Here is a 25006-nt window from a genome sequence, read left to right as displayed (position 1 = left end):
TGGCGTACATGAAACACAAACACAGAATATAAGTCAAACATACCAACCAGAAATCGCCAACGCTCAGAACTTGGATCGATAAAATGGAAAGAAAACAAAACCTTTTAACAGTATCGGCCTTTCTGAAGTTAAAAGGGGGAGGTTCTTGGTGTCATTACATCCACCGGCAATCCCATTTTATGTAAACTGGATGTAAATGAACAATGATAAGGAGATATAAATACAATATCAATTTCAAAAGAATCAAACATGAGCAAACATTTACAAAGTTCAAAACCACGACAATGAAGACTCAAACGATATCTCAACCTCTCACAAGAAATAAATAAAACACTCTCTCAAAAAAGAGAAACTCGGCCTCAGTCTCTCACCGAGAGATACGGCAGCTATCTTACCTATCCTAGAAAGCCCCTTTCTTGACCAAATTAAAATACCAATGCCAAACACATAAAATGAAGGCAGAGCTACCTCCAATGGAAAACATGGTAGAATACTATTATTATTATTATTATTCAGTGTTCTGTCTTACAACAGGTCCATTGCTTTGCCCAAAAAGAGCTCTCCAGTTTTCCCTATTCTCAGCTTCTCATTTTAATTCCTGGAACTTCATCTTCTTTCCTTGTTTCAGATCGTCGGTTAGCTGTATCAGTCTTCTTCCCAGTCCTCGCTTTCCTTCAACCTGACCTTCGATGATGTCACTCAGTAACCCATTCCTTCTCATAATGTCCGAGCCAGTTAACTTTCCTTCGTGTAATCGCCTGCAGAATGTTTCTTTGCTCGTCGACTCTCCTCAATACTTCTTCTTTGGTAACTCGATCCGTCCACCTGATCTTCTCTATTCTTCTCCAACACCACATTTCAAAACTCTCCAGGTATTTCTGTTCCTTCATCCTGAGTGTCCAGGTCTCTGCTCCATACGTAACACTTCACTACTTTCTTCTTCATCTCCAATCCCAACTTGCTAGTGAGAAGTATCCTCTTCTTGACGGAAAACTGCCTTGGCCATGGCTATCCTTGCTTTTACTTCCTTGGTGCATAGGGCGTCCGTCGTGATTATGCTTCCCAAGTACTTGAAATTCTCCACATTCTCCAGCCGTTGGTTTCCAACTACAACGTTCAATGGTTCTGCTCTCGGTGCCATCCTCATTACCTTTGATTTTTCAATGTTGATTTCCATTCCATACTCTCTACCTGTTACCACTAACTTGTCCATCATGTTCTGTAATTCCTCCTCTTCCTTCGCCAATACTACCAAGTCGTCTGCATACTTTACAGTCATTATGATCCTCCAATTTTGAAGTCTCCACAGCTTCCTTGGCAAGCCATTCCCCGTACAGGTTAAAAATAAGTGGTGATACGCAGCATCCCTGTCTTACACATCTACCTATCTCAACGCTGTTGGTGTCTCCTGAGTCCAGTCTCACGTTGACTTTCTGCTGCATGTACAGGTTTTCGATTAGTCTTCTATCTCTCCAATCAATTCCAATTCTCTGTAGGATCCTCATTAATTTCTTCCATTTTACTCGATCGAAAGCCTTCTTCCTGTCGATGAAGCAGGCACATACTTCTTCCTTGACATCGAGAACTCTCTCTGAAATTATTCTCATAACTCCGATGGCATCTCTGGTTCCTCTTCCTCTCCTGAATCCAAATTGGTCGTCTCCCATCACTCTTCTTTTCTAGTCTTTTAGTCAGTATGGTAGAATACTAACATCAAATAATTAAAGAAATACATGTCTTTGACGGCCCCTACACCTCATGTAAAGCAAATAAATTCACATTCCATTTTGAGAAGACATTTTTTGTCATGGGTCTATTTTAGGTTAAGACAGTGAAGCAACCTTATATTATTAGGTCTGCCAGTACTCCACACCACACCCTAATACTGTCCTTCAAACTGTGAAACTTGTTCCAATGCAGATATCAAAACATCTTGTAAACATAAACAAGATCTTTACCTAAATTGACAGGTATTTCTACTTACAGACCAGTTTCATTACCAACGGCATTCTCTAAAAAATTTTCAAAAAGACATGCAACAACGTGCTATTGAATTTTACACACAAAATCTTAAGTGAACTAAATAATGAAGTGCATGTTGGTGGAATATTTCGCTATCTTGCCAAAGAATTTGATTGTGTGAATCATGAATTAGCACATCTGATAATCATATTTCTCGTATACTTACACAATGCATGTCAAGTTGACACAGAGATAAATCTCTCGCAGACATGAGGTCCTTCGTGATAACAGCCGATTGATTTCCTGTCGTCATATCAGTGAGCCACCATAGTGTTTCTGCACATACTCCACTCTTTTCCTGGCAAGCAGTAGTCATGTCAGGTGACGCATCCTTCAACCTCAGTAAAGTCCCATGGATCAATCAAGCTTCTTCTCTGCAGCTATTACCAGAAAAAAAATGCAATCACATTCAACACATCACCTAATTTAAAGGTTTCATAACCGATCCCCTTGCTCAAAATTAACCAAAAGCACAGAAAATATCCCAGCAGCTCCGGTCACTGTGCACAATACTCACACATCAACAAAACTAAATTCCTTACCTTGGCAATTACTCACTTATTAATTAGTAAACACATCACATTAAAGGCTCCACAGCACTACACACATCACACATGTAACAAAACCACTCATTAACAAAACCTTATCACAAATAGTCACCACCCTCGTCTACAAGCTATACCTAACCTCCAATTTTGATGTCCTATGAACAATATATTCACTAGAGAATCATGAATGCCTCTAGCATACCACAGATACTGCAATTATGCCAATCTCTCACCGCACATAGGTCTTTCAACATATCAAATCTCACATTTAAGTTCACAACATCTGAAGTACCTAATAAAATTGGACAGACTCATCTCTCTCACACGACAACCACATCAAATACATTCTAATGCTCATGTACTCACACAACGAATGCCTCGTTCAGACTGATATCAGTTTCTTGCGGATACGATGTTCCTTCTTTGTCCCAGCAGGTTTAATCTTCTGACATCAAGTCGGTCCGCCAACTGTTGCCGCACGTACTTCAATGCTTGTCTGGCTGGCAGTACGCAGGTCACGTGACAAACAGCATGGTGCTCAGTAGAATCTGAAGGATCATTCTGTTTCTCGTAATCTGCTACTCCCAGAAAGAGAAAATACAGTCACATTCAAGAAATCAAGACATCACACTCTTCTAAGAGCACACAGTTTTACTTCACCAAGCAGTTAACACTCCTACCTTAGCCAATGAACAAGCACCTTCCATTTTCAGAAGACAAATTCTGTCAAGTTCATTACAAACCCATTCACAAGTTAACTTTAAATACGGGTCACGACAGTGTCACAACCAGCGACCTGACAAATTCTGAACTCCCTCACTCACAGATTCATACTGGAGCCTTTCTTTCCTCTCTCCCCCCCCCCCCCCCCCCCCCAGCAAATTTAAAGCATTCGCCAAGTGGGCCATTATTCCACACGTCATAATACTGCAACTACAAACTCTACAACTCACACACATCACGTCAGTCCCACGCAACTTCTGTTGCCACTGATTCAGTGGATATTTAACGAACAGTTCGCTTGCCGTCTGTTTGGAGCCGAGGATGTTGATCGCTATCTCCAAGATACACGGCTCCCTCTCCTCGTGCCCCATTATGACAGCAAGGGAGTCTACAAACACCACTCGGTCCATGCCCCTCAGGTTCGCCTGTTTTGATGTCATGGAGAAAGGACCTAAATGAAAGATTAAGAAATGGCAAGCCACTACAACACAGCCAACATCTGTAGCACTTCTACTACTAAGGTGAATTCAACCGACAAGGGGCAGGAGGTAGCCGTAGCAATTAGATTTTTTTTACATATCACCATCAGTAATGCCACTTTATCATACCTTCTGGAAGCAAAGGTGGAAACTTCACCATCAGTAATATAAATTGTTTCAATGTTGAACAATCTAAATTTATAAAACTGAACTCACCAGCTACCTGAGATATCGCCACCATTGTGTAGTGACAAACAAGGAACACACCGTCGTAACTCTTTCATGGCTGCAGCAACAAACACTCCTACCAACATACACAACAGGCCTTACTGGCTTTTCCAGATATGAAGCAGACGCTTTCAACAAGTTCACATACTAAATGTGGTTTTAAGAGAGATTTCAGGTTCTCACAGTGGTCTTTGGGTTCTAACACCACTTGGACTTACAGAAAACCAACACAGATTATGATTTTTAAACATTTAATGGTTCGCTATATCAGCTGCAGTTATCCTTGTGACTAAGCGCAATGCCATGAGGCAGTGGGAGCATGGAGGTACACTCCATGCATTCTCAATTATAGAACAATGTGGAGGTCAGCCTCAAAATGTGGTTCCTTAAACTGGCAAAGAAAAATCACGTTCTTCATTGTTTCTTTGTAGTCTCAATAGAAGAAATAGACAAGTTCTTTATTTCATTAAAACCATTTACTACTTTTCAGGAAAAAAGGTCTTCTTCTTTCAATAATGGCATTGCAATTCAGAAAATAAGTTCATTAAACAATTTACTCAAATGGATGAACTTGCCTGTGACTGCCATCTGGTGAGTGGCTCTGGCTTGCTTGTCCTGCAATCTGCACGCAATCCCATGGACTGCGGAGATCTCCACATGTGGATCATCAGAACTGCAACGGCGAATCACAATGAGTACAGATAATTACACTCACATCCTAATGTTCAGTGTACAAAATGTTGGTCACAACAGTGGCCAATGCAGTAGCTGCTTCCTAAATCAGCAACTGATGTAAAAGGGACAGAGAAAATGGGAAATCTGGGTTTATGATATGAGAAAGAAATACATTACGTGCAGATGCCTCCTGGTACTGGCAGGATACTAAACACAAACTAATTGTGATACAGCCTCTAACAGGCTCACTGTACCAGTAAATAATGAGTTCTGGGTGCTCAGAGAAAGATCTATACCAGTGCCTCATAGACTGCCATGGGACTCGCTTACAATTCTGCGTTGAAAAGCCAGTGATTAACAATCTGTTATGTCATGTTAGTACCATCAGGCTGGAAAAACATCTTTTATTTTGTACACTTTTTTAATATCAAGAATGAGGTTAGTTTTACAATATTCTTCTGCCTCCAACTGCTCTTATATACCTTGGACAGGAGAAAAGCTGCTGCACTGTATTCTCATCTTCATTAAAATTCAGGGATGCCACCAAGAAACAGCAAATTATTTCCCAGCACTGACGACGGTAACGGATCCGTCGTGCTTGACTTCAGAGCAATACATGCTGTCTCCACGACCTGGAAAACACAAGCAACAGTTTCAAGTTATAACGAGTGACAACGCAGGCCACATTCACTGGTAAGGGAAGTCAAATGTTTTAGTTACAGTAACTTTCAAGTACTGCACTTACTGTAATACTCTAAACACCTTTTCTCCACATCAGGGCGCATGTCATATTTATTTCCAGAACCTTTGGGTTTCATGGACACCAACATATCATTGACTAGACTTTTATTTTGTAAGTGGAGTTTGACAAATCTCAACAATAAAATAAAAATTAATTACAAGTATATAATTTTTCTATAGTCTATGCTAACCGTAATAAACGTCAAAAAGGAACGTATTATACGCGTATCAAGTCATTTAATGATCTTCCACCAACAATTAAAACTCTAAATGATTTAAAGGTGTTCAAGCCTGCATTTAAATTATTTTTCATACTTGAATTGCAGAATCTGAAGGTTATGTACATTCACATGTGAAACACATCCTTGTAATTGTGTCAAAAGTACTGAAGTTTATATGTATTGTATGAAATGATTTGTTCTCCATCCTTTGGTTTAGTCCTAAGAAGGATCTATGGAATGTAAATAAACTCTACTCTCTAACATACCTGAACAATGCAATTCCTTATCCAAGTCACAAACACTACAGGTGCTTCGTTCTGTCTGGTTCTTCACATCTCCAACTCCAAAAAAAGCTGCTTCCCCATCACGCACACAACTGATCTTCTGAAACGCTGATATTCAGACAAATTAGTCCTCCATGTCTTCGTTGATACCAGTAAACACACACTACAGCTACAGTTCACATGAAAGTTGCTACTCAGTACATCCCCTGATCTCAAACTACTCTTTGAGACATACTAGGCACTCCCACTAAATCTATAACCGTACACCTCCTCGGAAAGCAAGGTAATCGCACGAGGGCCTGAGGTCTTCCTTGTGGCATTGTGAGGCATGCTACGAACACCCCATACTTGGTCACTAGGAATCAAAAGTGGGCAACGGCTATAGTATCCCACATGCTTGCAGGCACTCCTACCTGAAACAATACCAAATACCAAAATAAATATCCGCATTGTGACACCAGTCGTAACTGCTACTACGAATGCACTCTACACCTCATCAATAATCAACTGGCCAACTAAACCAACCCTCCATGCAACCAAAATATTTCACACATTACGTCCTTCACACAAGGGAAAGATGACACACATCAATTCAAATTAACTTCCACGCCCTGGCAATATATATGAGAGTAAATCTGCACTGGACTCAGAATGCATCCTAGCAACCAAAGAAATACAGAGGGGCAGAACGCCCACGCCATTTTATCATAGGCAGGGACGGCAACGTCTGAAAAACAGCGAACTCATCCGACCTCCTTGTCATAGCAGAGTAGTAGTAAACTACGTCTTACGCAGGAAAAGTCTGAGAACTGTTGGATAAAAAACAATCTTCCACGTGCCAAATTCCTGTTGCGATAAGAAGTGAGCCTGCCAAGTGTACTGAACATACTCCACTGATTTCCTGGCAAGCAGTAGGCTGGTCAGGTGACAGACAGCTTTTCCCCGAGTAAAATCCCAAGGATCAATTAAGCTTCTTCTCTCAGCTATTCCCAGAAAGACAAAATGCATTCACTTTTAACTAACACAAATGCAAAAATAAACAGCATTCTGATAACGCAGTTGATTGAATATGTACTTTTGTTCTTGGGGAGGGGGGCACACCACACACACTTCTGAGTATATAAATGTCACTTATCAATGCCGTAAACGCCTCATGGCGTTTATTTATTTGATTCCTCGGGAATCATCGACACATAACCTCAACCGTTAAACGAGAACACCCCCATCATTCCGTAACCTGATGACAGCCCACCTAGATCGCTGTTCGCACACATAAACTTACAGCACCTCCAAGACTCCGAAGACTAGATTCACGCTTACCAACACACACTCACTCTCACTCACTCTCTCTCACTCTCTCTCACTGCGCGAACTTGACCACAGCGAATTCTAGTAGCGAACCCAGTAAATTACGTATTGAGCGGGAACACAAGGGCAGCCGAATGGCATCGGCAGTTCGAGACCCAGCGGATTCTTACAGTAGTATTAAGTTCTAAATATAAAACGAGGGCAGGACTGAACCGATTTCTGATTTCTGCCCTCTAAAAAAATAATTGAGGGTTAACGGGTGGGTGGGGAGCCGAAGATGAGAGAATGAGGGGGTTATGCAAAAATATATTTACGAGGGAGCAGCCAAAGGTGGTCCAAACAGACATCATATCAATCAACAATCTTTAACCAAAATGTGTTCAAAGCACTTGAGTCGAAAGAAAAAATCCAGCCAAATAAATCAACAAACAAATCTGTCATCTACTGGGCATGAGATTTTTGCAAGCAAATCCAAATTCATAACAAACACCACACGCCAACTTACAAGTTTACAAGTTTTAAAACCTTTATCCTTGCTTAACACACCACAAGCACAGAAAATACCCCGGCAGGTCACAGCACTACATAACAAAAACCGAAATCACTTCACAAATAGTCTCCACCCACGCCTACAAACGATACCTATACCAACTGGAAACAGCAATAATGTCAATCCCAAACTGCATTTACTTCTGTCAACATATCATCTCACACTTACAATCACAACATTTAAAGTACATCCTATAGGTCAGGTAATTACACACTTCATTCATTGTCCCATCAGGTTTCCTGTTCAGATATCAAGTCAGTCTGCGAACACACTCAACAGCTTACATGACAAGCATGCAGGTTTGATGGTTTGATTTATTTTATTTCGCTGGATTGTTTCTTTTTCGACTCATATGCTTTGATGTCTGTATGTTGTTGGTATACCCCCAACTGAGCCCCCTTTTATATATTTGTGCATAACCCCCCTCATTCTATCATATTAGGCGCCCCACCCTCCCGTTAACCCACAATTATTTTTAGAGGGCAGAAATCAGAAATCAGAAATCGTTTGAGTCCTGAGTCCTGCCCTCGTTTTATATTTAGAACTTAATACTACTGTAAGAATTAAGAATTAATACTACTGTAAGAATCCGCTGGGTCTCGAACTGCCGATGTCGTATTCCGCAGGCCAGCACGCTATCCATTCGGCTACCAGGCTCCTACAAGATTACGATTCTGGATCTTCCTGATATATCGATGCCCTGCATTTCCCGCTCAATACGTAGTTTACTGGGTTCGCTACTAGAATTCGCTGTAGTCAAGTTCGCGCAGAGATAGAGAGAGAGAGTTGGTAAAATTTGTTGCGTGAATCTAGTCTTAGGTGCTGTAAGTTTATGTGTGCGAACAGCGATCTAGGTGGGCTGTCATCAGGTTACGGAATGATAGGGTGTTCTCGTTTAACGGTTGAGGTTATGTGTCGATGATTCCCGAGGAATCAAATAAATAAACGCCATTAGGCGTTTACGGCATTGATAAGTGACATTTATATACTCAGAAGTGTGTGTGGTGTGCCCCCCTCCCCAAGAACAAAAGTACATGTTCAATCAACTGCGTCATCAGAATGCTGTTTATTTTTGCATTTGTGTTAGTTAAAAGTGAATGCATTTTGTCTTTCTGGGAATAGCTGAGAGAAGAAGCTTAATTGATCCTTGGGATTTTACTCGGGGAAAAGCTGTCTGTCACCTGACCAGCCTACTGCTTGCCAGGAAATCAGTGCAGTATGTTCAGTACACTTGGCAGGCTCACTTCATATCGCAACAGAAACCTGACCTGCCTACTGCTTGCTCAATTTATTTTTATGTTTTGCCGTATCACAATGTTGTTGCACATTAAATCCCTTACCAGCTGTAACATTAACTTCACAAAGTTTACAGAACAGAATTGTTCCATCAGAACTAAAATATTCCTCACCGAAATCTTTAATGAAAGCTCTTAACTTTGCACTTTCAGAACACCACTTTTGGCATCTGAACTAAATGAAGGATTCACTGTAAATGCCCGAGAAATGTAGTTTCAAGTAAGAATTTCATACCCAAAATATGAATTTTATCCTCAAAATATAACCAAAATGATCCTAACCATGAATCACCAGTATTGTTCCCAACAAACTGTGGTCAACCAGTGTCCTTGAAGATCTAAACATGATTTTGTGATTGTAAATAAAATTTTCATGAAGCAGAGTCCTTGAGAAGCTAATAGTAGATCATACAGTAAAGACTGCACCAAACCCTTAATTTAGTATGACTCCTTCTTGTTCCTGTACGAACAAATATCTTTGAACAGAATGAGCAGTTGATTGATCCACTGGTTGCTTAGCCGCCTGACTGTGATTAAGAGATCAAGTGGCTAAAAGGGTGAATGAACTGACTAATTGATTCGTAGGCTATTTAATAATTATATTTCAACCGTACAAATTACTTAATACTAAATGGGATTAGGATTATTGTGAATGGAGGATCCAAGACATGAAATTGTAATCTGAACAAAATTAAACAAACAGCGATGCAAATACATAGTAATTAAATGGCTAATTTGAAGGAAAAAAAACATGCACAAACAATATTGATTATATAACTATCCACTGCTAATACTGAAGTGCCACTACATTCCTTGGGCAACACCAACCACCCACTGGTTTCTTGATTTGAACACTTTCCCAAAAAAACAGCACAATTCATGAAGCTCCTCATTATGTAATTTTCTCTCGCTGCCTGTATGTTTCTCTTAGTTACATGTATTCTGCTCATCACAGACATCAGTGCAAGACACCAAGTTTAACACCCACACAAAACAGCAGGTGAAATAAGTAGCCATTATTATCTGTAATTAAGAACTTTTCCAAAAGCAGGAACTTTCAACGATGAAGCATGAACTGGCCTTCAACCTAATAGAGGAAATAAATGTCTTAAATATACTGTCTCTTAGTATAACGATATTGCACAGTTCAGTATCACCTCACAATTTAATAAATATAGTCATTTCTTTCACTCTGATGTTGGAAACATACATGGCACCTATCACACCGTGCAAAGACGTCCATTCGACACAGCCCACACTGACAGGTTAATATTTCCCACTTATAGGACCACAGTTCCCTTGTTCTGTAGTGTCCTCTGTATCAATGAAACATTATGTCCATGTGACCATGCACTCTTTCTCCTACACAGTGACAATTCTAAGGCCATGTGATATCCCCAATTTCATCATGATCATGTAGTGACTGCTTACCATAATATACTACCAACATAATAAACAGCAATTACCTGGCATCTCACAGCATTAGTGGGGGAGCCTACACAGACAAGACATGCAACATAAATCACATGCGTTGCGCATATGCGCGTGCCAATCCAAATGTTCTTGGATCAGCACACAAGAACAAAACACAATTCTAACACACATGAAGAATCACAGCAAGCTACATAAAGGTGAAAAATCACTAACACACTGTCTGACCGGTATTCTACACTACTGTGAATGAAACAGTGATCCACAGAGCAATAAAATTAATTTAGTGTCCTACAAAACAACTCATTACAAAGATGGTTGCCTGCGACGTTGCACACACTGATTTTTACATTAAATGGTGCAACAACCTGCAAGACAGCCACCTCCATATTCACTATCATAAGAACCTCAAAACTCAATTCAGTAATGGCAGATGACAAAGTTAAAATGAACAGAAGATCAAGAGAACTGAAATGGTAGATATTCACACCAAATTTCACAAAGACCAGTCAACTGCTGTGTAACTGAATCAGGCTAGATGGACATACACATGCAGCTTACTTAATTAATAAGACTGCTTTATAAGTCATTCAAAAACCACTGGATCAACTGGCATATTCTGATACACTATGATCAGATTCAACTGGAAGATCTGAGGAAACTGACAAAAAAAACCCTCTTCAGTCAGGACAGCAAATCCCCTGCTGAGACTTGTGCATAGGACGTAATTCATTTGAGAAACAGGAGTGCTAACACCACACTGCTATAATTTACTGGTAGAATCACTCCTTCCCAAACGAGGATTTGCACAGAATAGTTTTGTCCATGTACTACACAACAATTCAGATCATTTTTTCCTTACGCATAGGAGATATTTATTTATGGGGGATTTACACTAGTGACAGACTTCCTTCCTGTTGCTATAAAACAAGTTTGTGTCCCAAATTCTCCAAACCCTATTTCCTTCATGTATTCTAAAACACAGGTAACCCACAAATTTAGCATTCTGTACTTGCTATAGTACATTCTTTTCCAACTGAAACACATTTGCTCATCTTACATTCAGTTCACATATGAATAAAATGGGAAGAACCCTGAGAGAAGGCACAGACAGACCACAGAAATCACGTCCACAACATTCACAATAACACTCACCTGCGAGCTTCTTCGTACTTAATCTGCTGTCGCAAGAACACCGCATTCTTCAGCAGTTCCTGTATGTTACCAAGGTTTTCCTCTTCCCCCTCCATAGACTTCACTGCCCTGGAGAACAATACAACTGCTGAAAAAACTACACAAAGTTCTGGGAAGGTCTTGTGATTCTCACTTTTCTTCCAAATCATATATATATAGATAGATAGACACACGCCCACACACCATATTTGGCGACTTTGTGTCAGGACTCAGGATCTTATTCCTTTGCCAGGCAGAAATGTCAAATGAATGAAGGTCTAAAATCACTAAGTTAATTGATTAAATAATAAGCTTTCCTTGTAACATAAAGAAATTACACTTCACATAATTCAAAATGTCAACTAGAAATGAGCAAGATGCTGCTACAAGCCTGTGGAAAAGTATTCACTTGGGAACAAGGTTCCTCTTGAATACTAGTGAACTAACAGAATTTCCTTTAAACCTTACCCAACGGCATACTCCACATCGTAGCAACGTCCCTGCAACTCATGATGCAGTCTGGTAACTTCTACCCTCTTCTCCACCGTCAGGAGGCAGTGCTTTGCAATGTTACGTATATAAGTTCAACATAAACAACTCAATCCATGTTTGACACGTTTTCAAACCTTTTTTAACTTTCATTTCCAATTCCGGGTCTGATGACAGAGACATCGACATGATTCTCAACACAGTTACGTTATATTACCGATAACAAAGCACATCCATATGTGCCTAATAATTATTCCAAATAATCGCATACGAAGTACAGCCGATTAACAAACTACAGTTCTGAGTTACAAAGCATGTTACAAACTATGGAACTTCTAAACTTCCGTGTTTAACAGTGAAGCCAAAACAGTTTCATTTTAACATTGGCAACGGCTGGAACGGTATATTTTATCGTCATTAACTTTTAAATTGGTGACAATGAAGGGAACCGGAACTAATTTTTAAGTGCGGTCATTGCCAGTAGGAGTCGAATTACATGCTTTGTTGCTTGTGAGTTGGCAACGAGTTGGAAGTTTTGATAAAGAAGTGCCATTCCGTTGGGAAAGATTCGAAGTACTCGTGCGTACAACACGTTGGGGAGTGTATAAATTAATATTTCGTTAAAAGTCTTGAAAGAATGAAATTTCTAAGTATTTTTGTTCTCGCAGCCCTAGCTGCTTATGTAGATGGTAATGAGGAAGAAGAAACGGGTGCCAGATTGCTAATTTCGAAACAGATACTGAATAGATATCTGGTTGAAGACATGGACATAGTAGCTGGGATATTTAGATGTCATATTGTTTCAGAAAAATTATCGTCCGGTTGTTTTTGCAGAATAGAAATTTTTACATATCATAGGCCGTTTATGTTACAAGCCAAAGAATATGGAGCATCTCATGATAATATTGTATTTAGTACCCATATAATACCAACATACCTCATAAACTTGTTTGATTATAACACACAACATTCTTTGCAGTACACACTATACAATGTTGGCACAAGTACTGCTCTTGGTGTTAAGCTGAGTGACAGTAGCTTTCACAAAGAGGCCTTCACTTTGGTGGGTGGTCAGCTCAACATCAAGATTGACAGGATCCCTGCAGGGACAAATGTATCTCATGTAGTAGTTGTCAGACCAAGGAAATATGGATACTTCAACTTCACAGCTGCAGAAGTCAACTACAGATCAACAGAGGATGCCTCTGAAGTGAGTTATGACTTGCATGGACCGTGGTCAAAATTTATAGAAATGTTTGCAATTTCCATTGTGCTGGTCCTAAATTATATATTTAGAATGTACAGGAAGCCATTGTAAAATAATGAGCATAAAACACAAATTCTTCAGATTGATAAAATGATTTTCATTTTGAAACATTTAAATATTACTTGGAAAATCCATCTATGGACACCATACTTGTTTCTGTCTGCTTCTCTGATATTCAAAGCTCATAATTAAAATGAACTGAGGACTGAATATAGCTAACATCAAAGCTAAAATTGAATATTAATCTCCAAACTTCTTACAAGTCTTCCAAGTGGTGTTCCTCAGGTTTCACCATCAAATTTCTGCATACATTTCATTTTTCCAGAACTTCTTGACAAATACATATGCCACAAAGCCTCTAATCATGTAAAATTCCTAAGTTTATCTCTTGTTTTGTTTTTTGGGTTTCTGTTAACATCGTCACACACTGCTCCTGTAGGACGCAACAGAAATGCATAACAAGTCTTTCCGTGAAGATTTCTGTCTTCTGGGTTATTGCGCTGTGTAGTCTGGTCGATGTTAACCAACGTTTCAGAGGTCATACTGCCTCCGTCATCAGGGCGATGAATATGACCAGACTACACAGCGCAATAACCCAGAAGACAGAAATCTTCATATTCACCGCTGTGAGAACCTCAAGTCTTACAAGTCTTTCCGTTTCAGCTGCAAGTGGCCGTGACAAGCGAACCCGGCGAGGGTCTCATCATTGCCTTCCGTGACTATGATAAGAAAACCCTGTCTCTCAAATGAGATACAAACCCAAGATCTGCCAGATATGAAGTAGGAGAGTTAACCACACAGACAAAACGTTTAACAGATGAAAGTTTTAAGTTAGTCTGTATAAAATTTACTCTCTAACAGTGCTGTAAATCCATGACAACTGTGTGATACATACTCCAGGTGGCAACAGTATTGCCATCTTTGGTGATGTTGTACTGGAACACACCACCGATCTTCTTGGCACGCTCTGGGTTTGCCGCAACCCGCTTTTTCAGCAAGTCAAACACACCATCCGAATCCAGCGCTGATGTGGATGCCTGCACCAACAATGCAACCTCACATTACAGTTTACAAAGCCACCAACATCATACACCATTTCTGCATGTCTCTAGGAACCTGTTAACTCTCTGGTGATAGAAAACAAAGGTCGAACATTGCCAATACCAAACAGTTTCACTAGCTGCAGGACCAAGCCACTTTGGCACAGTTCAAACACATCTGTATTTGTCTAAGATCCAGCTTAATATTATCCTCCCCTTAAATTCTCAGTCTTACTTATGTCCAATTTTTTTAACAGGATTCCCACCAAACTATGCATACATTATGTGTTTTCATCTTATGAACAACACATTTAGTCCTTTAGTTCACTATCCTAAGAATCCACTTATTTGATCCTTCAACATCCCAAATAATATTTGGTTGTTTTCAAACACAATTTAGGTTCTTCACACAAAGAAAGAAACCATATTTTACAACCATACAAAAGTGGAAAAATATGGATATGATGTAACTTGATCTTTAGCATTACTGAGAGTAGTTTCGATGGTTACACACTCTGTAATCAATAATGAGTACTTCCTGAACGTGTTAAATATTTATGAATACTATATTTTTAGCTTAAAAACAAATGCAAAACAATGTTCATATTTTCATTCTATGTCAGGACATGAGATGTGCCTCTGAACTACAAATTCCAGTTTTCACTTCCCTCACCTTGGTGGACCTCATCACAGCAGGCATAGTGACTGACTGATGCAACCAGCATACATCAGAGCTACTCACTTGTGTTTCTTCCATGACCTTGAACACAGCTACTGTACTGTACTGTACTGTACTGTACTGTACATGTTATCAAGACAACCTTACATGTAGGCTAAAGTGCAAAGTCTTTCCTGCCTCCTTGACAGTGACTCAGCTAGTCAAAAAACTTACTGCTTTTACAAAACAAAGGTTCATTATTCTGTTAGACAAAACACACACAAATGACCATATCATGACTCGGCTCCACCCCCAGCTTCATGCCAAAATTTTTTCCAAGTCTAAGCCAATTTCTGACCTAATGACATTTTACATAAACAAGTGTAGTGAAACAATGTATTCATGTGACAACTTCTCTTTGTCTCCCACAGTTCACTATTCACAAAGCACTAAGTGAACTGTACAAATCGTGAAGTTTGTTCCTCACTTTGCCCACTGAAGATGCAAATATCCTGAGAAATTGATTTGCAGATATTTACCATAAGCTGGAAATGTAACTAGGAAAGAGAAAACAAAGAAATTCCATAGAGCTCTTGAGTAACCTCTGAAGACCAACTAGATAATTAAAGAAAATAATTAACCCCTTCAGCCACAGTGAAGGTGCATAATATTCTATCAATCCATTGTTACCTCAAAGAAAACACAACACGTCTCCACGACAACACTAAACTAGTTAATGCTGCTTAGAGAAATAAATTACTGTTTATTCTGAGATCAATATAAAACCCACATTATATATTCTGTGGGCAAAATGCAGAGATAATGACTGTTACAGCAGGTGGTACATACAGTTACAACTCAGCTTTAAAGGGTTAAAATGGATCTTACTGAAGATGTGATACTAGCAATGCTGTAATGTTTGGGATCTTAACAAAAAAGGAAACATAACCTTGTCACTGAGAGTAAGAAATTGCTAGGCTGAACAATGCAGGTTATCACAAGATAACAGAATATCAGTTACACTTTATAGCGATTATAAACACAACTTGCAATCTGTAGGAACAAACACCACACAGCTCAGGCCTGCCTCATGGACTTATCTTGAACCACTTGAACACAATCCACAACCTAACACCCAGTATTTTAAAGATCCATTTTAATATTACACTCCCATCTATGAGTTGGTCTCTGAAGCCATCTCTTCCCTCAGGTTTTCCACACAAAATTCTGTACTCATTTCATGTCTTGCTCATGCATGCTGTATGCCCTGCCCATCAGAGCTTTCTTATCATTTTACTAAAACTCCAGAATTAAATCTTATATTTGGCTCATTAAACCCACACTAAATTAAACATTCTCCAACACACAATTACAGAATTTACATCAAAATGTACATTTATATTAAGTAAGCTTTACATGCAAACAACACAGCTCAAATGCTTCGTCTTGTTTAGTAGCAGTGTACTGCATAATCAAATTGCATTTTTCTGTGAGGAAGCTGCAATATGTGTGACCTTTTATTTCCACTGCGTAGACATGAAATTTAACACAAAAATTTCATTGGAAAAGCTGAAAGGAAGACAGTACTTGGGAGATCTACACATACACAGACATTACTAAAATGCACCTTAGAGAAATATGATGTGAAGAAATAGATAGACTCAACCAGCTCATGACAGAGCATAAGGGCAGAATTATGTGAACGTGGTGAAAGGCCAGCAGCAACGAAATTTCTCACCAGCAGAACAACCATCATCAAAGATGATCTTGGCCCATCAGTCAGCCACAAAAACGTACCTTGTGCTGCGGGACGGATGCCTCGGTGAGATCGACATATGCGCCAGATATCACCACGCTCCCCGTCTCTTTCACCTTGGTCTGAAAGTGGATACGGTTCCCCTGTTGCCACATGTCAGTCTGTAGTGTCTGCCCAGGGATAACTGGCTTGCTGAACCGAGCCTGTAAACCAGTGACAGTCATCATTTTCTTCATACCCTCGCACTCTGATGGCCTGTGTAGTGCAACGATCTAAACCATATTAATGGGGATATCAGGTTGCATCTCAGTCCAGTTTCTGACTATCCTTCTCAGGCTAATCAGAGTTCTCCTCAGTCCCTCCAAAGAACTTCCAGCATAGTAACATGAAAATTAATATTACTGCCCCTTTCCAAATTCATACCCATTCATTATCCTCTCATTCTATCTGATGCTATATAACCTCTGAAAATGAAACAGATTCATGAAATAACATCATATTTAACAATCTCTCTGATGGAAAAAAAGTACAAAGAACTTACAAAGCAACAAGATGATAAAATTAAAAAAAAGAGACTGAAATGGTAAAATGTTATGAACAGTCCTCCGGAATTACAACTTAGAAATCTACTATCAAGCCACACCATTGCACCATGCTTCACATGAATATTTTTTTACTTACCATAGGCCTCCCTTAACGTATCCACTGTGAATGGGAGTCACGGTTATGAAGTATTCCAACAGGGATGCGAGAAAATAGGAAAGCATGTGGAAAGAATAAGAAAGTACAATGACTGACATCAACTGAACTGTACATCAGACACGGAAGAGGCAAGTGAAAAATGCTGTGAACACAAACAATCCATAGAACAACAGAAAGAGGGTGCTGGAATGTTATCATGAGAATGTGAAAATAGGAAAGCCCCAAAAAGAGATGTTTCTATTACACACCTTTATGGCTTTGAATTTGGTTGGATCATTATCCGCATACTGCTGTAGGACATGGCGGGCTGAGAAGCCCAGCGAACACAGACCGTGCAGGATGGGCCGATCAAATCCACCAAATGCAGCCACATTCGGGTCAATGTGAAGTGGGTTGCAGTCTCCAGACAGTCGGTAGAGTGCAGCCTGCAGGAAATAATGTTGAAGTGAAGAAACATTGACAATTAATTTGTAGGTGTGTTTATGATCTCTCTCCATACTAAATTCTACAGACTTAGCTGCAGTGTTTCATTAGTCATAATTTTCACACACAGCAATAAGTGCAGATTCAAAGCAGTCAGCATTTTCAGTCTACATCAAATAATCTTAAGGATGCACATTTTACAAAGCTCTATCACCACAAATATGTCAAGATCTTAATTAGATTGTGCTTCTTCTCCATATTTCACACGTTAGTACTACTGACAGAAGAAACTAAAAATACATACACAGAATAAGAAAAGTTACATTCACTCCCCCCCCCCCCCCCCCCCCCAAGAAAAATAACCAAAGAGCCTCACACGTAACACATGCTTCCCTCTATTCTGACCTGATCAAGAGACGTGTGTTGCTCAACAGACAAATCAGGAATCCGCTTTGGTGGTTCTGCTGTTGGCACATGATAGGGTGAAGTACGCTTGTCTGTAACACCCTTCATTCCAACAGCAAATGTTGTCAGCAGGGACTGTGCCACCTTCTCACCACTTTCATCAAATGTCTCCACTGCAATAATGACAACAGACAGCAACTGAATTTGTATCACCTTGAAGACTAGACTTTTAAACCACTTATATTCCCCCTAGCCTAGACAGATCAAAGAAAAAGAGACACGTTACAACTGCACGAACCAAGTTGACAGAAGTTACAAATGGAATGATCATACTGCACAATTTTATCTCACCTTCCACCAGCACAACAGTCCCGGATCCCTTGTCCAACATATCCACCACCTTGCAGTGCACCTCAAGAGTCCCTTCACTGTTGATGGGACGCAGAACCTCCAAGTACTGCTCACCATGCAACATCTGGCAACATAGCAGCAACACGATCCTCCTCAGTCAACTCCAATTATGTACTCAATCGTTTCTCATTCCTTTGTGCCTCATCAGCAACCCTAAGGTTCATAATCCAATCAGTCTCTACGTCGAAACCACTGAACTATCTTTAAGTTAGCAGAACTTCTCGAATCCATTTAGTGGAAAGAAAGAAAGAAATACTTTATGATATATCTGCAAAAACAACTGAATACTGTCATTTGTTTACACGACCGAGTGGCATGCCAGTGGGAAGCATCTACACTTTGTGCAGCTCACTGAATCAGTGTGAATTCTATCCTCACTCTCTCTATGGTGCAGGATATTCTTTGAAAAACTGACTGCATACTTGGCTTCTCAAAAAATAGAACACTTTCTTTATAGAAGCCAAAGGTTCATCACTGAGTTCACAAAAGCCTGCCATAAGACTAACCTGAGCCAGCTGCATCCAGTTTGCTCCATAGATTCCTATCTCCCAAAGGTCCATCTTAACGCCATCCCACCTACGCCAATGTCTCACCCACCATCTCCTCCCTTCAGGCCTTCTAACCAATATCTTGTAAACACCCCACCCCTCCACAATGCATTCCGCATGTCCCGCCCGTCTTATCCTCCTCGATTTAATTGCCCTAACAGTATCAAGTGAGGGGTACAGTCCGTGAAGCTCATAATGCAATTTTCTTCCTGCCTCTTAGGTCGAAATATCCTAAACACTCTGTTCTCAAAGACCCTCAATCTATGTTCCTCCCTCAAAGTGGGAGACCAAGTTTAACACCCATACAGCACAACTTTTGTATCTTTAGTTTTCTTGATGTGAGATGAGAGGACAAAACATTTTGGACTGAATGATAGCAAGCATTCCCCGAGTCCACACCACACTGCTCAATTACAACTTCACTAGCATAGAATACGACCTGAATGATCCTCCGTTGCACTGAACAGAAAAACAACTCACTGCAGTATTATTTTTGCAGAAGCTGGATCTGCTTTCATTCCATGAGGACCAGCAGACTTTTAATTTCTTCCTCACTGCATGTACAGTGAACTAAACAAGTCAAGTGCGATGGAGACTGGCTATTATATTCGTAATAGACAAAGCACAGGCAGTAAAATGTGCCTTGCGTTAAGATATATGGACATGTTCAGCTGCGAAGGCAAGAAATGCACATACAGAGATGAAAACACAGCAAGAAGATTGTAAGGTGGCTCAGGGTTGCATCCGAAGGCAGGCTTCGAAATGACCGATGCTGAACCTTGCGGTTATCCTCAAAAGAGTCTGCTTATCAAGACATAACCTCACTTACCCTGGCAGGATTGAAATCCCTGCCACTGAACACCTCAGCAGTAACACTAGACTCCATCACGGCAGACACGCCTTGCAACACGAGGAACGTCGGCAACGCAGAGAAGTCTGCGTGGCCTTCATACAGGAATCTCAGGTCACTTGGGTTGGTCACAGTGCTACCAACTGCAATAAAACAAACACATTACTTGTCTGTCACACTGTCACAAACACACGCACATAATGGCACATTACTCACCTCCCAGTGCACACAGGATCAGGTCATGAGGAGTGTATTGGAACTTTGTCACAACACTCTTCTGGAAAGGAAATCAGGACCTTAAACCATGTTCACAGAATAAGTGTCATCAAAAAGACAAAAGAAGTTCAAGTCTGCACAAAGATTAGCCACCATCAATACTTGGATGGCAGCACCAGCCATTGCCAAAACTAATGTACACCTCATTTAACAAAATACTGGACCTCCAGTGGCGTAAGCCACAATGAAGCAGTCAGCTTCTTCCAACACCATACGCAAGAAACACACAACTGAAGTAACGTAAACCACGTACTACAATTATGGCGACGGGCTAAAATCCTGTACACAATAAACAAAATTAATTCTGCTCATTCATACGTCTTATACTACACTCCCTCTATACACCTCCACTGGATCGTGCTTAGACACAGGGGTAACTTGAATAATTACTATCTGAAAGCATATGCAAAAAACTACATCGAGTCATAACTCACGCCATCAGAAGAAAGCCCAGAGTTCGACTTCATCTGCTCCAGAACGGTCATCAGGGTACCAGATGCCTCCTGGATGGACTCCAATTTAACGGCAGCAGACATATCTGTCACCTTGCCCCAGTTCTCACGTACAGCCTCTGGCGTCACCAGCTCATTCATCTGTGCACGCAGCAGGCCGCCCGGTGAACGCACCAGATAACCTGAAGGTTGTCAGACAAGAACGCATCCTGATGGAAAGTTCTGCCGACACTCAGCACGGGAGGTAAACGGTTCTCTGCTTGTCTATCATTACTGCGCTTCATGGCTATTCCAAGCTGTCTCACTGAAATCAGGACCCTTGAAACATGAATCCGGTCATTCTACCGCTGTTGACACATCTACGGAAGTCCACATGCAGATTCTGCGACTTATCTACGATTGTGATTTGCAGTGAAAAAATCATTTCTGCATTTCACTGAAAGAGCAACAACAGACCCAACCTTCATGACCCTAATGAAATGCAGTCCTGTTTTGGACGGCATCACATGACTCAGAACCAGTGGTGTCGTTACAGGCATCGAGCATATTCCGAACAGGGGTGCCACTGACACTTACATTTTCCTGCCCAGCCAGCAGCAGACTCGATGATGGAGCCAGTCTCCTCACAGGATTCGTGACACAGCCACGCGACGACTGGCGCAATCAGCTCTGGGCGCAGCTGTGCAAAGAAATCTGTGCAACAAACAAGTGACTTATCAGTATCACATTAGTGTTTATAATCATGAGACAATATTAAAAACTGCTGATAACAGATCTCCAAAACATGAACTATTTATTACAACTGATAATATGACAAAAGGGTGAATATACTTCCAAAATGCACTGTTTGCATCATTTTGATGTTCATTTATTGTAAACAGAAGTGACACACTGTCAGGCTTTAGTATCAGCAGCACCCACCAGGTGGCAGGATGTCTTCAGTAAGCCGGGATGCCGCAGTTGGCACAATCACATTGCAGTGGATGTTGTCCTTCCTGCCCTCTATCGCCAACGTATTGTTCAGACCAACCAGCCCCATCTTGGCAGCACTGCAACCATAAAAAAAACATACATGGACTCCTCCCAAGAAATGCATAAAGCGGCCATCGCTCACACCAACTTTCTTATTTGAGAACAACTTTTCAGCCGCACAAATTACACAGTCCTGAAAGGAAGAGCGAACTGGAGAGGATGTAGAAGTGACCCTCGGTTATATAACACACTAACCCAGCATCTGTCTTGAGGAACTGTGGGGGAAAACAGTTTCTACCATTTCTGGCAACCAAAGACAAACTTTTATTTTTATAAATAACCAGAATGTTAAATCAATATTTCATAGGCGGGGGGAGGGGTGTATTGTAATTAATACTTTTAAATCCCAAAGATATTCAAAGCAGAACAGATTAATGTCCAAGATATCACGCACACATTATACAAATGATCAATCCTATGAAAGATAAATATACTGAAGTGTCACTAACACCGACCTGTAGTTTGCCTGCCCAAAGTTCCCATATAGACCAGAATTGGAGGATGTCACAATGACACGTCCATACTTTTGTTTACGGAAGTGAGGCCACGCGGCTCGAGTTGCCTTGAAAGCACCTGTTAGGTGTACGTCCTGAATTAAGCCTGCAACAGTAACAAATGATCATTAAACCTCAACAGCACTAGTAACTAGACAAAAAAGCATGCAAAACCATCCCTGTACTCAAGAAATCTACCATATTCCCTTTTCTTTTGGCCTCCTATACAATATCAATAACAGTCAAAACAGCTCAGCATAGCAGACAGTATTTGTCAAGGTTTTCCTCAGCCTCTCTAGGCAAATGCCATGGACAGTCTCTTGAAACTGGTCAGAACCACAATGAGAATAGACGCTTGTGAATTTTAACTCTTTCAGAATTAGTCTCTGCAGAAAAATGATATTCCAATTTCACTGAACTATCAGACTTTAAGGTAAAATGGCCCCTGGGACAGCTACATAATATCCAGTCACTGGCGCTCTTAGTTTTCTGACTGACTGACTGACTGTAGCAGTCCAAATACACTGAAAGTACCCCACAATCTGATATTATGGCCAAGAATAAGATTTAATCTCAAACATACTCCAGTCTGCGTCACTAATCCTGGAGAATGACTTGTCCAGGATCCCAGCATTGTTCACTACCACATCTACTCGTCCAAACTCTTCCAGAGCCGTCTCTATAATCTTCTCTCCATTCACCACACAATCATAGTTGGCTACAGCCTTGCCACCTACCAGAAACAAAACAATCTACGATACAGATGCAATCCCGCGGTGCTGCGACTTCACCGTAAAACAGAAGTTGGAAAGGAAAGGGAATCAGACGGAGGTGGTAGAGGGGGACACAAGGAAGCAGTTTGTAAGAAGGAAGGAGAAAGAGAAGAGGTGAGAGGACAAACAAGAAACTTACATGCGAATGCAGTAGCAGCCAACAAGCATCATAATGCACTAAACCCACCTTTGTGCCGGATCTCTTCTACAACACTGTCTGCTGCACTGCTACTCTTCCCATCGCCATGGCGACCACCACCAAGGTCATTCACCACAACTGATGCTCCACGCTCCGCAAACAGCAGGGCATATGCTTTACCCAGGCCTGAAACATAAAGTCATGGCTGGTCAGAATTATGAGGAACTGGCACACAAGAAATGATAAGTGGGTGAAACGACACACAGAACTGTTCATTGCAAGAAGTTGTAAGCAAATGCCATGATTAATACGATTATGAGACAATGGAAACAGACAAATGATAAAAGAGAAGGGTATTAACTCACCTCTGCAGTGCACACATCACATGGCATGTGGAGTCTCATCATACTTTAATATTATCATGACAACTTTTATCCATGGAAATGGACACACACAAACTGGTACAATTAAAACTGGAAACATACTGTTGTAGCAGCCCACACCCTTCAATTTCATATTTTTGTCTTAACAAATGAGGGAAAGAACTATATTTTTTTTGTACAATATAGTCATTAATGAAGCTGAAACCGCGAAGACAAGAACGATAACCTAAAATAATTTCGACAAGAATTAAATATTTCCGAAAGAAAGTCTTGCATACTAGAAAAGCGATCAGGCACAAACATTATTTTCGTGTACGATAATCACCTGCACCAGCTCCTGTAACTACAACCACTCGGCCATCGAATCGCAGATCTGTCATGCTTAATAGGGCCCTACAGAAGTCCGAACCTGAAACAAGACGAAGTTACGTGACCAAACACACGGATAAGGTAGTACAAGTGCAAGATTAACCAGTACTTCGTACCTTGTTTACTTTCGTGTGTATAACTGCGAAGTCATCGTCAAGAAATAATGTAACCGTTAAAATTATAATACAACGCACAAATTGCTAAATCTTACTACGTACGATAAATCCGCCGCTGTCTAGTCGTAGACTCCAAGACACAATCCACTACCACGAGATCATCACAGTTTGTGTGCTTGTTTTTTCAGACCTTCGCATCAGATACGGCCAGTCTGCTGTCTGACATAACTGCAAAACCTCTGTACAAGAAATATGTACTGTACTTCAAAACAGGTTACGAAAGTGATCGACGCAATTTCGCTAGTCATTCTTTCCCATATCGATATATTTAGATTAATGCAGTGCTACCAATAGTATCAGTAGATCTAGCGAAAATGTTCGAAAGCAACAAATGGCATTTTACCTGTCTGAATGTAGAGTTCCCAAATTGAGATATTTCCTTGCCCTACTTTCACATTTTATACATTGTATCATAATATCCCATAGAAACTGTACTTACTGCTTTTATTTTTCTTAACTCATGTCACAGTTTTCCTGCCTATGTTATTAATACAGAAAAGAAACATGACTAACTTAAAAGCATGAAGTAACAAGGGGAATATGCTTACTGCCTTCATCACCAGAGAGATCGCCTAATAATGGTGTCAATTTATATTACACTACACTGCGCAATATCCCACAACGCTGTCATCTTCACACTCTTTTCCCATGAGCATCTGCTCTACACAAGGAAGTTAAATCAGCA

At 40.4% G+C, this 25006-nt stretch overlaps 3 protein-coding genes and 1 long non-coding RNA gene across 14 annotated transcripts in view; 1 reads left to right on the top strand and 3 right to left on the bottom strand.

Annotated features, from left to right (window-relative positions):
• LOC147875256 (uncharacterized) overlaps positions 1-6691 on the bottom strand; it is a 40424-nt gene extending 33733 nt beyond the window's left edge. The window contains exons 1-8 of one of the 3 annotated variants that reach the window (XM_087346708.1): positions 6447-6691; positions 5904-6334; positions 5158-5307; positions 4576-4673; positions 3989-4076; positions 3596-3744; positions 2937-3148; positions 2189-2402 (exon numbers count right to left, since the gene is read on the bottom strand). In XM_087346708.1, coding sequence (XP_087202834.1) covers positions 2964-3148; positions 3596-3744; positions 3989-4076; positions 4576-4588 — 435 coding nt within the window. In that variant the 5' untranslated portion in view covers positions 4589-4673; positions 5158-5307; positions 5904-6334; positions 6447-6691 and the 3' untranslated portion in view covers positions 2189-2402; positions 2937-2963. Of the gene's footprint in view, positions 1-2188; positions 2403-2936; positions 3149-3595; positions 3745-3988; positions 4077-4575; positions 4674-5157; positions 5308-5903 lie in introns of all 3 variants that reach the window. The other 2 variants (XM_087346711.1, XM_087346704.1) reach the window with 2 other exon arrangements.
• LOC147875255 (uncharacterized) lies at positions 6-13245 on the bottom strand. Of its 2 annotated transcripts, none has more exons than XR_015534603.1 (3): positions 13105-13245; positions 11661-11768; positions 6-186 (listed from the first exon to the last, which is right to left on the bottom strand). It is a non-coding gene; the product is annotated as an uncharacterized LOC147875255 (long non-coding RNA). The 2 variants fall into 2 exon arrangements; XR_015534601.1 differs by lacking the exon at positions 6-186 and adding an exon at positions 9649-10161.
• LOC147875254 (translocon-associated protein subunit beta-like) lies at positions 12805-15072 on the top strand. The gene is made up of 2 exons (XM_087346693.1): positions 12805-13377; positions 14098-15072. The coding sequence occupies exons 1-2, from the start codon at positions 12805-12807 to the stop codon at positions 14182-14184; spliced, it is 660 nt and encodes a 219-aa protein (XP_087202819.1). The 3' UTR covers positions 14185-15072.
• Positions 13060-25006, bottom strand: LOC147875253 (peroxisomal multifunctional enzyme type 2-like). 8 transcript variants are annotated; one of them, XM_087346663.1, is made up of 18 exons: positions 24870-25006; positions 24364-24500; positions 24102-24185; positions 23442-23579; positions 23065-23214; positions 22443-22587; positions 21877-22004; positions 21532-21648; positions 20938-21137; positions 20444-20504; positions 20207-20370; positions 18770-18893; positions 18419-18591; positions 17839-18015; positions 16930-17091; positions 14330-14471; positions 13695-13790; positions 13060-13267 (listed from the first exon to the last, which is right to left on the bottom strand). In XM_087346663.1, the coding sequence occupies exons 3-17, from the start codon at positions 24154-24156 to the stop codon at positions 13729-13731; spliced, it is 1998 nt and encodes a 665-aa protein (XP_087202789.1). In that variant the 5' UTR covers positions 24157-24185; positions 24364-24500; positions 24870-25006; the 3' UTR covers positions 13060-13267; positions 13695-13728. The 8 variants fall into 8 exon arrangements, with proteins under 8 accessions (XP_087202789.1, XP_087202791.1, XP_087202795.1 ...); XM_087346665.1 differs by having other exon boundaries at positions 24761-24889; XM_087346669.1 differs by lacking the exon at positions 24364-24500 and having other exon boundaries at positions 24870-24999.

The sequence above is a fragment of the Zootermopsis nevadensis genome, unplaced genomic scaffold (assembly GCF_977971745.1).
Source record: "Zootermopsis nevadensis isolate Lab colony 2312 unplaced genomic scaffold, Znev_1.0 Znev_ptg000001l, whole genome shotgun sequence".
NCBI lineage: Eukaryota > Metazoa > Arthropoda > Insecta > Blattodea > Termopsidae > Zootermopsis > Zootermopsis nevadensis.
This window is presented reverse-complemented; position numbering and strand designations above follow the sequence as displayed.